The sequence below is a fragment of the Scyliorhinus torazame genome, chromosome 17, assembly GCF_047496885.1.
Source record: "Scyliorhinus torazame isolate Kashiwa2021f chromosome 17, sScyTor2.1, whole genome shotgun sequence".
Taxonomy (NCBI): Eukaryota; Metazoa; Chordata; class Chondrichthyes; order Carcharhiniformes; family Scyliorhinidae; genus Scyliorhinus; species Scyliorhinus torazame.
Genome location: NC_092723.1, coordinates 184,333,794 through 184,349,503, shown reverse-complemented (window position 1 = coordinate 184,349,503; position 15,710 = coordinate 184,333,794). Strand labels below are relative to the sequence as shown.

At 44.3% G+C, this 15,710-nt stretch overlaps 1 protein-coding gene across 3 annotated transcripts in view; it reads left to right on the top strand.

The window, feature by feature from the left end:
- Positions 1–15,710, top strand: part of snx29 (sorting nexin 29) — a 621,367-nt gene that overhangs the window by 74,894 nt on the left and 530,763 nt on the right. For all 3 annotated transcript variants that reach the window (XM_072481809.1, XM_072481808.1, XM_072481810.1), the window contains 2 exons: positions 3,966–4,214; positions 12,191–12,608. In XM_072481809.1, the coding sequence (XP_072337910.1) occupies positions 3,966–4,214; positions 12,191–12,608 (667 nt within the window). The remainder of the gene's footprint in view (positions 1–3,965; positions 4,215–12,190; positions 12,609–15,710) is intronic.

Genomic DNA, 15,710 nt, shown 5'->3' with positions numbered 1-15,710 from the left:
TTGGGCGAGGCCATCGCCGGTGTCGAGGACATGGCATGAACTCGCTGTACCAGATTTAGGTGTTTGCATGCGCAAGCACCGAGCAGGGATGCCTTGTCAGGCCAGACGATCTCGAATCTCAACGTTGCCTTGATTGCCTTGTGAGAGACACCTAGCTGACACGACCCACTGGCAGCTATGGCATTACCTTTGTAGGCAAGGAGCTGGCAGGCTGGTGGAAAAATGCTAGGTTGGCGTCGGATGCTGTTGAGGTCCGACTGTGATAAGAGGTTCGCAGACGCGCCAGTGTCCAATTTAAATCAGATGCGAGACTGGTTGACTGTGATGACGGCACACCACTCGTCGTCAGGATCCACACTCAGGATCGAAAGGCGGTTGGCAGGCACGGTAGAGACCAATTCGCGTGTGGTGATGATGCCCACCCGATATGGAGACTCGAGGCAGTCAGCATCGGGGTCCATTGGGCTGTCTGGATCAGAATCCTGCATGCCTTGTTGTACGCAGCGGACACATCTGCGGCTGCAGCTGGGATCGCTGGCTGTTGTTCGGTGGAGCGGACCTGCAGAAGGCCGCGTAGTGGCCAGGCTTTCCACACTGTAGACACTGCCTGCCTTTGGCTGGACATTGCCGTTTTAAATGGGCAGAGCCACAATTCGGACAAGTTATGACGCTGACGTCAGCACGTTCTGTGCAGTGTGGTCGGCCGATGTTCGTGCAAGCGCCTCAGGGTCTTCGGCCTCATCGTCCACCCGGTCGTGGCGCGCATGCGCGGGGACCTGAGAAAAGCGCGCGAAGCGGCCACTCTCCTCGATGCTCAGGCCTTGCATTTTCGCTATGGCCTGCACCCTTTCTGCCTCGTGGGAGGCCAGTTTTGCAGTTTCCGCCGCCCTGATGCGGGATAAGCGATTTCTGGCATGCTCATGGACAACGCACGTTTCGATGGCGACGGAGAGGGTCAACTGTTTGATTTTGAGGAGCTTCTCCCGCAGGGAGTCGGACTGGACCCCGAAAACGATCTGATCCCGGATCATGGAATCAGTCGTCGAGTCAGAATTACATGACTGCGCTAGGGTGCGGAGATGGGTCAAGAAGGACTGAACAGGTTCATCCTTACCCTGAAGCCTCTGTTGGAAGATGTACCATTCAAAGCTCTCATTCACCTCAATCTCGCATTGGTTGTCGAATTTCAGCAGAACTGTCTTGAACTTTGTCTTGTCTTCGTCATCGGCAAACGTAAGCGAGTTATAGATGTGGGTGGTGTGATCCCCCACAGTCGACATGAACAGCACGATCTTTCTGGCATCCGATGCTGCCTCCAGGTCAGAGGCCTCGATGTACAGGAGGAACTTTTGTTTGAAGACTTTCCAGTTGGCACCGAGGTTGCTGGAGATCCGGAGTTGCGAAGGAGGCTGGATCCTTTCCATGCCGCTGGATGGCTGCTCGCTGAGCGTTGCAGATGCACTCGAGGTAGGTTCGTTAGGATTAATAGCACTCTGGTGCCATGATGTGTTAAGTAAGTTGGTTCAACGTTGACTGCAACTGGATGCAGTGAAACTAGAAACAGGCTTCTGACACAGGAGATGGTCCAACACTGTTTTATTGAACTTCCTGATTGCTGTACATAGTCTGCTGTGAGTTGACACTCCATCAATCTAACTGATACCCTCCTACTGGCTTGACCAGACTAACTCTCTACCTCATGGTGATAGTGCTCACTGGCTTGTGCACTCTTACTATCTCAGTAGCTGTGTCCTGTAGGGAGAGAGAGGGTCTTAATGCCCTGTGTGCTTTATAGTGGTGGTGTCCTGCCTGGTGATTGGTTGTTATGTGTCGTGTGTGTTCATTGGTTATCCTGTGTGTCAATCACTGCCTGTCTGCATCTCATTATATACATGAGTGGATATTATGACAAAGAGGACAGAGTCTATAAAGGGATATAGATAAGTGAGGAGGCAAGAAGGTTGTAGAAGGGGTATGATGTGAGGCTTTTCATTTTGGTATCAATATTTTTTAAAAAAAATTTTAAATGGTGAGAAAATATTAAAAGATAGTCTTTAGAGGGCTTTAAGTGTTCCTGTGCAAGAAACGCAAAGTGATGTTGGAGGTACAGCAAGTAATTCGGAAAGCAACTGGTATGTTGGCATTTATTGCAGGAGGTTTGGAATGGGAGAGTTGTAAGGAAATCTTGCATCAATTGTGCAGTTTTGATCTCCATATCAGAGGAAGGATATACTTACAAGAACATCGAACATCGGGCTCTGATTGGTAGTCCCCCCTATAGAGCGGGAAAACAATTTGCCAGACGTTGAGAGGTGGTCGCGACTTTGAGCAATTCAGACAGGGATCTCCTGAATTGGTGTGACATCTGACTCGCACTGAGTAAAGGTGCAAAACAGCAGCTAGGATTCTGGCATTCACTCAGTCAGGTAGCCTGGGGCAAAGGTGAGGAGGAAACCCACGCACACACGGGGAGAATGTGCAGACTCCGCACAGACAGTGACCCAAGCTGGGAATCGAACCTGGGACCCTGGAGCTGTGAAGCAATTGTGCTAACCACTATGCTACCGTGCTGCCCTAACATTGGGGCACAAACCTGCAATGTGTCCAGCGAGGTGAGGAGGAGGTGCTGGCCATCGAGGGGAGCAGTGGGGCAACGTTTGAACTCCAGGCTAGGGCTGAGGTGGGCGGTTGGGCAACCAACCAGAAAGACCAGAGGTCACCTGGTCAAATAGCCAGACAGGAACACACCTGGTTGTCAAGGTTCGAGGCCCAGCCACCTGAGCGACAGATGAGCAGCGAAGCAGTTGGGAGGTGTGAAGAAGGCCAGGCAAGCGCCAGCATCGTGTCTCGGGGAATCGGGGAGCAGCAGCCAGTAGGAGTGTGGCGACTCGACCAGAACCAGAGGTCAGCCAGGCTGAGCTGAGAGTGCTGGGCAGCAACCAGACTGGGAAGTGGAGGTGAGAGAGAGAGAGCAGAGGCCAGGCCAGATAGTCGGCAGCAGAAGCCAGGCAGCCAGCCAGGAGCGCACACGGTCATCGAAGCTTGAGGTCCGGCTACCCAAGCGAGAGCCGAGAGGTGAGCTGAATAGCAGTTGTGAGGTGCGAAGAAAGCCAGGCAAGCGCAGGCAGTGTGTCTTGGAATTTGGGAATAGTGGCCAGTGGGAGCGCGGCAACCAGACCAGAGGCCAGCCAGGCAGGGCTGAAAGGTGAGAGGGCTGAGCTGGGCTGGGCAGCAACTGGACCGGACGGCAATGGCGAGAGAGCAGAGGCCAGGCCAGATTTGATGTCATTGGGGGCGGGGCTCGATGTCATGGGGGTGGGCCGCCATGTCACCAGGGGGATGGATGTGATATGGGGCTCCCACAAAGAGGGAGCGTGCGGGGCCCCCAAAAGTGTAAGTCCCCCCTCACACAGCTAGTACAGAAGAAGATGCTCAATGTTTCGCTGAATAATTGTTCAGATATATATTTCAGTTCTGTTTAGTCTTTTTGAGCAATCATTTGTTGTTGTGTGAAAACTGACAGCATTTTAAGATGTATTCCCATTCTGAGCAGATAATTTAAGGTATTTACATTTGGCGATATAAATCGGTATGGCCATGTCACCTTAGATTTGCTGTTGCTGTTATTTGCATTTCCAGGAAACGTAAGAGTTACCTAAGGTCAGGGTGCCTCTAGCACATTGACTTGGAGAACTAAACATTTATTCTCAAAGGGTATCCCTATGACACCTTACTGTTTTTCAAAGGGACAATGGTGCTGGTTACAGTGCTTCATTGGCTGAACAGCAAACAGATATCTCACTTCACAAAACTTCAACTCAGTGATTTATATTTAACACAATCTTGCCATAACTTGGAAGTTACAAAGTAGATTTGTACCTGAAGTATTGTTTTGTTTAAAATGAATTAATTAAATCCAGCAGAAAATTACCATTGTAAGTTCATCTTGTTGATTTTGTTTTAAGGGTTAAACTCTATCCTCTTTGCAATCAACATCGACAATGAGGATTTGAATGGACCTAACAAGCCTGTTTCTGCGGTTGCAAACCTGTTAAAGGAGTCAACACAAAATGTCACATCCCTGTTGAAGGAATCCACACAGGGGGTCAGCACACTCCTGAAAGAAATCACAACAGTTTCTGCAGTGCCAAGTTTCATGCGGCCTGAGTCTGAATCTGACCGACTGCCAGTCTTGCCTAAAACTGTAAATCAAGGTGAGTTGGTCAAGATGTCAAACCTGATACTGTCAGCCCCCACTTCCTAGGTTCAAGAGTTCTGCCTTTGGAGTTTCATTGCTTTGGTTGGATTAAATGCAAGAGAAACATAGAACATACAGGAAAATGGTTAAGTACTGTAGAATGGAAACATAGAATATAGGAGCAGGAGTAGGTCATTCGGCCATTCAAGCCTGCTCTGCCATTTAACATTATCATAGTAAGAAGTCTTACAACACCAGGTTAAAGTGCAACAGGTTTATTTGGAATCAGGGGAGACTCACCTGAGGAAGGAGCTGCACTCCGAAAGCTAGTGAGTCCAAACAAATTTGTTGGCCTTTAACCTGGTGTTGTAAGACTTCTTACTGTGCCCACCCCAGTCCGACGCCGCCATCTCCACATCATAACATTATCATGGCTGATCCTCCAACTCGCTTTGATTCTTTAAAAGAAATTTATCCTTTTCGATAAAAGGCTCTCTCCAGATGGAATCCGATCCCTAGTATTACTTCTCTCTTGAAGCTGCTTGGAGTCTGTTACTTCCTGTAACTGTTTCATGGTTCCACCCATATTTTTGGTGCTTCAGTACTGGCTGCTTTAGCCAAAGAACCAGGTTAGTGTCCAAGATAATGCCTCAAATTTGGTAGAATGGGTAAGGCTGAAATTACTCCTCAACATGCAAAGAAGTAAAAATGGCCCCATCCACTGACATTGCCTGCTCTTATCAAGTAACGGAATGAAGAATAATACTTATATAATGGTAGTCTAACACTGCTCAGGTTTCAAGAATTCTTAGGGAACAGGACAATGTTGTTGTAGATATGAATATTTATATGGAAATGGGAACTAATGAGAATGAAAACATGGTGGTTATGTCACTGGATTGGTAATCTGGAATCCTGGACCATTCATCCAAAGATCCAATCTCATCACAGCAGGAATAATTGCTAATGGTGACCATGAAACCACCTAATTGTCATAAAAACCCGTCAGGTTCACAAATGTCATTTTAGGGAAGGGAATTTTCTGTTGCTATATGTAGCACCAAACACATGGCAGTGCGGTTGAATCTTAATTACTGTCTAAGATGGTCCAGCAAACCACTCAGTTAAGGGAAATTAGGGATGGGCAATAAATGCTTGTTTTGCCAGAAATGCCCACATCCTGTGAATAATTTAAAAAGTATTTTAATACTATTAAGATCCCAGACCAGACTCCAAAAGTAGCTAGGATACCTGACAGAATCCCCAATATTTTATTTTAATTTTGTAAGACTGTGAGGAAAGGATACCTCACTCCAGGAGTGATTTCAGGAAAAATAGGGATGGGGGTGTATTAAAACAAACTTTATTACTAACACAGTATTAAAATATAGTTAATATCTCACAAGAAAATAGCTTATAATTAACTCTTAAGATAAGATAATAATCTTTATTGTTACAAGTACAGGGAGGAAGGCGTCGAGCGAGGGAACCGTGGTTTACCAAGGAAGTGGAATCTCTTGTTAAGAGGAAGAAGGAGGCCTATGTGAAGATGAGGTGTGAAGATTCAGTTGGGGCGATGGATAGTTACAAGGTAGCGAGGAAGGATCTAAAGAGAGAGCTAAGACGAGCAAGGAGGGGACATGAGAAATATTTGGCAGGAAGGATCAAGGAAAACCCAAAAGCTTTCTATAGGTATGTCAGGAATAAGCGAATGACTAGGGAAAGAGTAGGACCAGTCAAGGACAGGGATGGGAAATTGTGTGTGGAGTCTGAAGAGATAGGCGAGATACTAAATGAATATTTTTCGTCAGTATTCACTCAGGAAAAAGATAATGTTGTGGAGGAGAATGCTGAGCCCCAGGCTAATAGAATAGATGGCATTGAGGTACGTAGGGAAGAGGTGTTGGCAATTCTGGACAGGCTTAAAATAGATAAGTCCCCGGGACCTGATGGGATTTATCCTAGGATTCTCTGGGAGGCCAGGGAAGAGATTGCTGGACCTTTGGCTTTGATTTTTATGTCATCATTGGCTACAGGAATAGTGCCAGAGGACTGGAGGACAGCAAATGTGGTCCCTTTGTTCATAAAGGGGAGCAGAGACAACCCCGGCAACTATAGACTGGTGAGCCTCACGTCTGTAGTGGGTAAAGTCTTGGAGGGGATTATAAGAGACAAGATTTATAATCATCTAGATAGGAATAATATGATCAGGGATAGCCAGCATGGCTTTGTGAAGGGTAGGTCATGCCTCACAAACCTTATTGCGTTCTTTGAGAAGGTGACTGAACAGGTAGATGAGGGTAGAGCAGTTGATGTGGTGTATATGGATTTCAGCAAAGCGTTTGATAAGGTTCCCCACGGTAGGCTATTGCAGAAAATACGGAGGCTGGGGATTGAGGGTGATTTAGAGATGTGGATCAGAAATTGGCTAGCTGAAAGAAGACAGAGGGTGGTGGTTGATGGGAAATGTTCAGAATGGAGTACAGTCACAAGTGGAGTACCACAAGGATCTGTTCTGGGGCCGTTGCTGTTTGTCATTTTTATCAATGACCTAGAGGAAGGCGCAGAAGGGTGGGTGAGTAAATTTGCAGACGATACTAAAGTCGGTGGTGTTGTCGATAGTGTGGAAGGATGTAGCAGGTTACAGAGGGATATAGATAAGCTGCAGAGCTGGGCTGAGAGGTGGCAAATGGAGTTTAATGTAGAGAAGTGTGAGGTGATTCACTTTGGAAGGAATAACAGGAATGCGGAATATTTGGCTAATGGTAAAGTTCTTGAAAGTGTGGATGAGCAGAGGGATCTAGGTGTCCATGTACATAGATCCCTGAAAGTTGCCACCCAGGTTGATAGGGTTGTGAAGAAGGCCTATGGAGTGTTGGCCTTTATTGGTAGAGGGATTGAGTTCCGGAGTCAGGAGGTCATGTTGCAGCTGTACAGAACTCTGGTACGGCCGCATTTGGAGTATTGCGTACAGTTCTGGTCACCGCATTATAGGAAGGACGTGGAGGCTTTGGAGCGGGTGCAGAGGAGATTTACCAGGATGTTGCCTGGTATGGAGGGAAAATCTTATGAGGAAAGGCTGATGGACTTGAGGTTGTTTTCGTTGGAGAGAAGAAGGTTAAGAGGAGACTTAATAGAGGTATACAAAATGATCAGGGGGTTGGATAGGGTGGACAGTGAGAGCCTTCTCCCTCGGATGGAAATGGCTGGCACGAGGGGACATAACCTTAAACTGAGGGGTAATAGATATAGGACAGAGGTCAGAGGTAGGTTCTTTACGCAAAGAGTAGTGAGGCCGTGGAATGCCCTACCTGCTACAGTAGTGAACTCGCCAACATTGAGGGCATTTAAAAGTTTATTGGATAAACATATGGATGATAATGGCATAGTGTAGGTTAGATGGCTTTTGTTTCGGTGCACCATCGTGGGCCGAAGGGCCTGTACTGCGCTGTATTGTTCTATGTTCTATGTAAGTAGGCTTACATTAACACTGCACTGATGTTACTGTGAAAGGCCCCTAGACACCACATCGCGGAGCTTGTTCGGTACACTGAGGGAGAATTCAGAATGTCCAATTTACCTAACAGCATGTCTTTCGGGACTTGTGTGAGGAAACCGGAACACCCGGAAGGAACCCACGCAGACACGGGGAGAACGTGCAGGCTCCGCACAGACAGTGACCCAAGCCAGGAATCGAACCTCAACAATGCTAATCAATAAGTGGCATAATGACCCTTAACTGCTATCTTTATTCCCACAACAATAAAAGAAAATTACTCAGCTCTCAATCCACTTTCAAATACAGTTAGCACTCAGGAATACCTGCTTTACATAGACTTTAAACTGACTGAAAATTTTATAACTGCCCTGATGGGATTTGACCATGCTCTCTAGATTCCTAGTCTATCAGCATAGCTACTTCATTCTTGTACACTTGTGGAGCAGTTATGTATAAATTAGTGTGCCTGATGTACATTGCTGTTTTAACCATTCTTCTGTGAGTCTACACTGCTTGGGTAACACTTTCTCAAATAACAGATGTGAAAGTACTTTTAAATCTTTTACAGTTTAGAAGATTTGGAGTTAGGGGGAGGATTTTTTAAAATGTTGATGAGTCGGACTGATGTTTGTGTTGGGCTTAGAAAGAAAGGTCTGGACGTTTTGCTGACCTTGAATGTTGTGGCTGAGGCCACCATCCAGGCCAGGACCACGGCAAACTATCACTTGGTCAGGTGCTCAGATGATTGGGGAAGAAACTTCCTTGGTATGTTGCAACATAAGCATTATAAAATAACTCTATGGGAAGTAAGGAAAGGAAAAATAAATGAATCTCTTAAAAACAACACTGATGGAACAATCAAGACTTCAAAGAAGAAAAGATAAATCTAGTGATTGCACCCTAAACGTAACTTGGAATTAGAGGTTATGGTGAGGGAAGGACAGGCTTTCTTTTATCTTAAGTAAGGTTTGTAAAGTGATAGGTTAACATGGAAATATTAATGGCAAAGAAGGAGGGCAATTGAGCTTATTGTGCTTGTGCCAACCAAAATAATATTATCCAGCCTAACCTGACCTTCCAGCTCTTGGTCGGAAGCTCTCTAGGTTATGGCACATCGAGTGCACATCCAAGTATTTTTAAGTGTGATGAGGGTTACTGCCTCTATTTCCTTCTGTTCTGGGCCAGGGCCAGGGTTTAGAAACTCCAAAGTGTATTATGGAGTTCACCTGACCTAAAACCTTTTATGTTGAATTTGGCTAGGATGAGCACTAGAGTCTTCCCTTCAGGTGTTACTCAACAGTCTTCCCCGGCACTTTAGTCAAAATAAGCTTTATTCTAAGAACTGAGTTAACATTTATATAAACACACCGCAAGAATTTTTATCAATTACAAAAATAAAGACATCCAACAGCTACAGTAATCTATGTATAACACTTAATTAATTCCCCCTTAACTGTTCCAATTCAAAAACAAAATCCCATAAACCAAAAGCCCAGCACTCTGCATTCTCACTTGAATATGACTGGCTTTTCCTGAGATTCTGACCCCGTCTCACCAGCAGGTTTAAACTCTTCCGGAAAGCAAACCATATCTTTTAAGTTACCAAAGCAGGTAACAATACTCAATGGGTGTTTTACTGGAACAGATATTTAAATGAAAATGGAGAGAGATAGGCCAAAACACTTCTGATCTCTGTCTGAGTCCTCCGCAGCCAAATCTGAAAACAAAAGTAAAACTCACAGCCACAGCTCAGCTCCACCCACACAATGACATCACTGAAGCCATGTGATGAGACAAAACCTTTCTTAAAGGGACAATCACATGACACTTCTCAAGCAGTGAGCACCACCCGCTGGATGAAAAGAATTACCCCTCAACTCCCTTCCAATCCTTTTGGCCAGTATTTTTAATCCATGCCCCTGGTTCTTGATCTATCTGCTAAGGGAAATTCTAGCCACTATCTGAACTCCAAATAATTTTATACACTTCAATTAAATCTCCCCTCATCCTTCTCAGTTCCAAACAAAGCAATGCCAGCCTATCTAATTTTGCCTCATGGCAAAAATCTCCATTCCTGTCAACATTTTTGTGAAGCTCTTCTGTGCCTATTCTCTCACATCAGTACAGTAACATCCTTCCTTTAATGTAGTGACCAGAACTGAACATAGTAACATAGTACTCTAGCTGTGATCTAGCTGGTGTTTAACTTAACCTGCTTTTATAATCCATGCCTCAGCTAGTAATGGAAAGTATCCCATATACTTCCTTAACCACCTTATCTATCTGTCCTGCTATCTTCACAATTGTTCCTCCACACTAATCAGTGTCCTACTATTTATTCTGAATTTGTTTGCCTTGCTTGCCTCCCAAATTGCACTTCTGCCGATTTAATTCCATTTGCAACTTTTCTGTCCACTTCACCAGTCTATTGATATTTTCCCCTGACTATCAACCACACTCCCTATTCTCATACCAACTTCAAACTTCTTAATTATGCCCCTTATGTTTTTCACTAGATTATTGATATATATCATGAGCAGCAAGGGACCCAGTACTGAGCTCTGCAGAACCCCATTGGAAACAGCCTTCCAGTCACACCTTCTAGTCCTGTTTATTGACCCTTTGCTTCCTAGCACTGAGTCAATTTTGGGTCCAACCTGTTAACTGGATCTAAGCCAGATGGTGGAGAACAAAACATTCACATTTTTTCCCCCTTGATTGTAACTTTATTCACCAGGTGCACCATCAGTCACCTCTGCCTCCTAACTACTAACTAGCTCGGTGTCCCTGTAGATTCTCTTTATTATAATAATAAAATCAGAAATGCTGGAAAAAGTCAGTCGGTCTGGTAGCATATGTGGAGAGAGAACAGTTAACCTTTCAAGTCCACATGACTCTTCAGAACTAAAGAGAAGGAGAAATGTGATGGATGTCATTCTGTTTCAGAGGGTGTGGAGCAGGTGAAGCAAAGTAGTCGGTCAGTGAAAGGTGTGAGCTAGGAAACATTGCGTAAAGATGTTTAGGGCACAAGACAAAGGAAGTGTTAATGGCAGTGTGAAGGAATATAGAAGGTGCAGAAAGTAGCACAAGGTAGCACAGTGGTTAGCACTGTTGCTTCATAGCACCAGGGTCCCGGGTTCGATTCACAGCTTGGGTCACTGTCTGTGCGGAGTCTGCACATTCTCCCCATGTCTGCGTGGGTTTCCTCTGGGTGCTCCGGTTTCCTCCCACAAGCCCCGAAAGACGTGCTTGTTAGGTGAATTGGACATTCTGAATTCTCCCTCTGTGTACCCGAACAGGCGCCAGAATGTGGTGACTTTTCACAGTAACTTCATTGCAGTGTTAATGTAAGCCTACTTGCGACAATAAAGATTATTATTAGAAAGATTATTATAAAGGTAAGATAGTAGAATGTGTTAATAGGAGAGCAAAGGTCAGAGCTTAGTAAAAGCAAACTGAAGAACAAATGACAGATGACCCTGTATGTGTATGTGGGAGGGTGGGGTGTGGTTTGCTTTGGGACAAAAGATTATATTTCTCACCCAGGTATTGGCACAATTGACACAATTCATCAAGCATTAACACAACTTGCCACTTTTCCTTAACCCCCACAAATGTTTAGTTTTGTGCCAAGTTGACACGTGAGACTTTTTCAAAACTTTGCTCAAATCCATTCAGAATACATCGAATTTCTACCCTTAATGATCTTTCTTGTTATCTCCTCAAAAACTACCGTCTATTTGTCAAGACATGACCTTCCTGTAACAAATAATCAATGCTTTTGGCTATCCTTGATTAACCTGTGCCCTTCTACAATTTATACTGTCAGAATGTCTTCCAATACTTTGCCTATCATCAAGGGTAGGCTGACTGACTATCTCGTCTTTTCTACCACAACAATGGCACAACATTGCTCCCAGTGCTCCAGAACCACACCTGTAGCCAGAGTAGATTCAAAAATGACGGTCAGAACTTCTGTTATTATTTCTCTTGGAAGCCTGGCTTTTGTACAATTGATTCTTTTGTACTTTTGATCCTTTGGCAGCTGCAGGAAACAGAACTCTTACTCTTTCCAAATAGAATTTTAAATTTAATGTTTAAAGAACATATGAAGAGCGATGTATTAAATTGGGGTACCAGCTCTAGCTAGTGTCTAGGTCAGAAAATGGTCCTGCAATTTTATTTCTGTGAGTGGATGGATTTTTACTTAAGCTGATGCACAGTTTCAGTCATGTCGCTCATTTTTTCAGTTTTTTTGAATTCATCTAAGCATGATTCTGTGTTGTAGTGAAAAGTTTATACTTACTATCCCAAAATTTTTATCCAATTTTTACTAAGAGTTCCTGAGATATTAGTGGAGTTAAAAAAAAGTACCATCAGTGATAAACTAATTAATCACAGCATGTATTATGGTGCTAGACTGTAGCCATGTCCAGTATTTCTTCCTTGGACTGTGAAACATGCCAGTTAATTTTTCCTTTTTTCATTGACAGATGGAAAAAATAAAAGAGAAAAAAAGAAAAAGAAAATGGTGCCAAATATCATCTCATTCGATGGTGACAATGAGGAGGAGGAGCAAGACTCTGTAGAGCAAGTGAAAAGTTCAGATTTAACAAGAGAAAGCTCTGAGGAAAATTCAGAAAGATCTTCAGCTGTTTCTTCTGCCATCGATACTTCCATGGTATTAGCTTCATTTAGTCCAGATTTGAGCAGAAAAGCAGATTCCAATGAAAAAGAATTAAACAGCAGTATCTTGAAAACTGTGGATGTTTGCCTAAATGGCGATTCTAATCACAAAAGGCTAGACATGAAAAGCATTGATGATGATGATGACGATGATGATGAAGATGTGGATGGAGACCACATATATCAAAGTAAAGAGAATGAGGAGGGCAGGCATGTTTCTGAAAAGTGAGTGTTTAAAGTTGGAATGCTGTTTTTGCAAGATACTTCTAAAGCTAAAGTTGACACTGCTTTTATTTTGCAAAGAGAATCTTTGAACTTAACTCGTGTTTCTCTGTGCTGTTTCACATAGTACTGTTGATAGCCTGGGTTCAGGTTGTCAATCACTTTCTCAACTGTCACTGTGAATGCAATTGATAAGGCAAAGCTTATTTAAGAGAAATATTTGTACATCTCCCCCAAAAGGGAGGACCAGTGGAGAACCTTCCAAGTGATTTTTCACAGTGCTCAGCAAAGGTTTATACCAACAAAAAGGAAGGACGGTAAAAAGAGGGAAAATCGACCGTGGATATCTAAGGAAATAAGGGAGAGTATCAAATTGAAGGAAAAAACGTACAAAGTAGCAAAGATCAGTGGGAGACTAGAGGACTGGGAAATCTTTAGGGGGCAACAGAAAGCTACTAAAAAAGCTATAAAGAAGAGTAAGATAGATTATGAGAGTAAACCTGCTCAGAATATAAAAACAGATAGTAAAAGTTTCTACAAATACATAAAACAAAAAAGAGTGTCCAAGGTAAATATTGGTCCTTTAGAGGATGAGAAGGGAGATTTAATAATGGGAGATGAGGAAATGGCTGAGGAACTGAACAGGTTTTTTGGGTCGGTCTTCACAGTGGAAGACACAAATAACATGCCAGTGACTGATGGAAATGAGGCTATGACAGGTGAGGACCTTGAGAGGATTGTTATCACCAAGGAGGTAGTGATGGGCAAGCTAATGGGGCTAAAGGTAGACAAGTCTCCTGGACCTGATGGAATGCATCCCAGAGTGCTAAAAGAGATGGCTAGGGAAATTGCAAATGCACTAGTGATAATTTACCAAAATTCACTAGACTCTGGGGTGGTCCCGGCGGATTGGAAATTAGCAAACGTGACACCACTGTTTAAAAAAGGAGGTAGGCAGAAAGCGGGTAATTATAGGCCAGTGAGCCTAACTTCGGTAGTAGGGAAGATGCTGGAATCTATCATCAAGGAAGAAATAGCGAGGCATCTGGATGGAAATTGTCCCATTGGGCAGACACAGCATGGATTCATAAAGGGCAGGTCGTTCTTAACTAATTTAGTGGAATTTTTTGAGGAGATTAACAGTGCGGTAGATAACGGGGAGCCAATGGATGTGGTACATCTGGATTTCCAGAAAGCCTTTGACAAGGTGCCACACAAAAGGTTGTTGCATAAGATAAAGATGCATGGCATTAAGGGGAAAGTAGTAGCATGGATAGAGGATTGGTTAATTAATAGAAAGCAAAGAGTGGGGATTAATGGGTGTTTCTCTGGTTGGCAATCAGTAGCTAGTGGTGTCCCTCAGGGATCAGTGTTGGGCCCACAACTGTTCACAATTTACATAGATGATTTGGAGTTGGGGACCAAGGGCAATGTGTCCAAGTTTGCAGACGACACCAAGATAAGTGGTGAAGCAAAAAGTGCAGAGGATACTGGAAGTCTGCAGAGGGATTTGGATAGGCTAAGTGAATGGGCTAGGTTCTGGCAGATGGAATACAATGTTGACAAATGTGAGATTATCCATTTTGGTAGGAATAACAGCAAATGGGATTATTATTTAAATGATAAAATATTAAAACATGCTGCTGTGCAGAGAGACCTGGGTGTGCTAGTGCATGAGTCGCAAAAAGTTGGTTTACAGGTGCAACAGGTGATTAAGAAGGCAAATGGAATTTTATCCTTCATTGCTAGAGGGATGGAGTTTAAGACTAGGGAGGTTATGCTGCAATTGTATAAGGTGTTAGTGAGGCCACACCTGGAGTATTGTGTTCAGTTTTGGTCTCCTTACTTGAGAAAGGACGTACTGGCACTGGAGGGTGTGCAGAGGAGATTCACTAGGTTAATCCCAGAGCTGAAGGGGTTGGATTACGAGGAGAGGTTGAGTAGACTGGGACTGTACTCGTTGGAATTTAGAAGGATGAGGGGGGATCTTATAGAAACATATAAAAACATATAGAAACAGGGGCAGCACGGTAGCCTTGTGGATAGCACAATTGCTTCACAGCTCCAGGGTCCCAGGTTCGATTCCAGCTTGGGTCACTGTCTGTGCGGAGTCTGCACATCCTCCCCGTGTGTGCGTGGGTTTCCTCCGGGTGCTCCGGTTTCCTCCCACAGTCCAAAGATGTGCAGGTTAGGTGGATTGGCCATGATAAATTGCCCTTAGTGTCCAAAATTGCCCTTAGTGTTGGGTGGGGTTACTGGGTTATGGGGATAGGGTGGCGGTGTTGACCTTGGGTAGGGTGCTCTTTCCAAGAGCCGGTGCAGACTCGATGGGCCGAATGGCCTCCTTCTGCACTGTAAATTCTATGATTCTATGATATAAGATTATGAAGGGAATAGATAGGATAGATGCGGGCAGGTTGTTTCCACTGGCGGGTGAAAGCAGAACTAGGGGGCATAGCCTCAAAATAAGGGGAAGTAGATTTAGGACTGAGTTTAGGAGGAACTTCTTCACCCAAAGGGTTGTGAATCTATGGAATTCCTTGCCCAGTGAAGCAGTAGAGGCTCCTTCATTAAATGTTTTTAAGATAAAGATAGATAGTTTTTTGAAGAATAAAGGGATTAAGGGTAAAGGTGTTCGGGCCGGAAAGTGGAGCTGAGTCCACAAAAGATCAGCCATGATCTCATTGAATGGTGGAGCAGGCTCGAGGGGCCAGATGGCCTACTCCTGCTCCTAGTTCTTATGTTCTTAAAACATTTCAACTTGTAAACAGCTTCTGTAAAGCAGAATAATATCTAAAAACATAGATATAGGTGGAACGGATTGGGGTGATGGTGGCATTTGTGGTCCTGTTATTGAACTAGTAATCCAATGGCCCAGGCTAATCATAGAATCATTACAATGCAGGAGGAGGCCATTCGGCCCATCAAGTCTGCACCAACCCTTTGAAAGAGCACCTTACCTAGGCCCTTGCCCTCACCCTATCCCTATAACCCAATAACCCCACCTAACCTGTTGGACACAAAGGGACAATTTAGCATGTCCAATCCACCTCACCTGCGCATCTTTGGATTTTGGGAGGAAACCCACGCAGACATGGGGAGAAC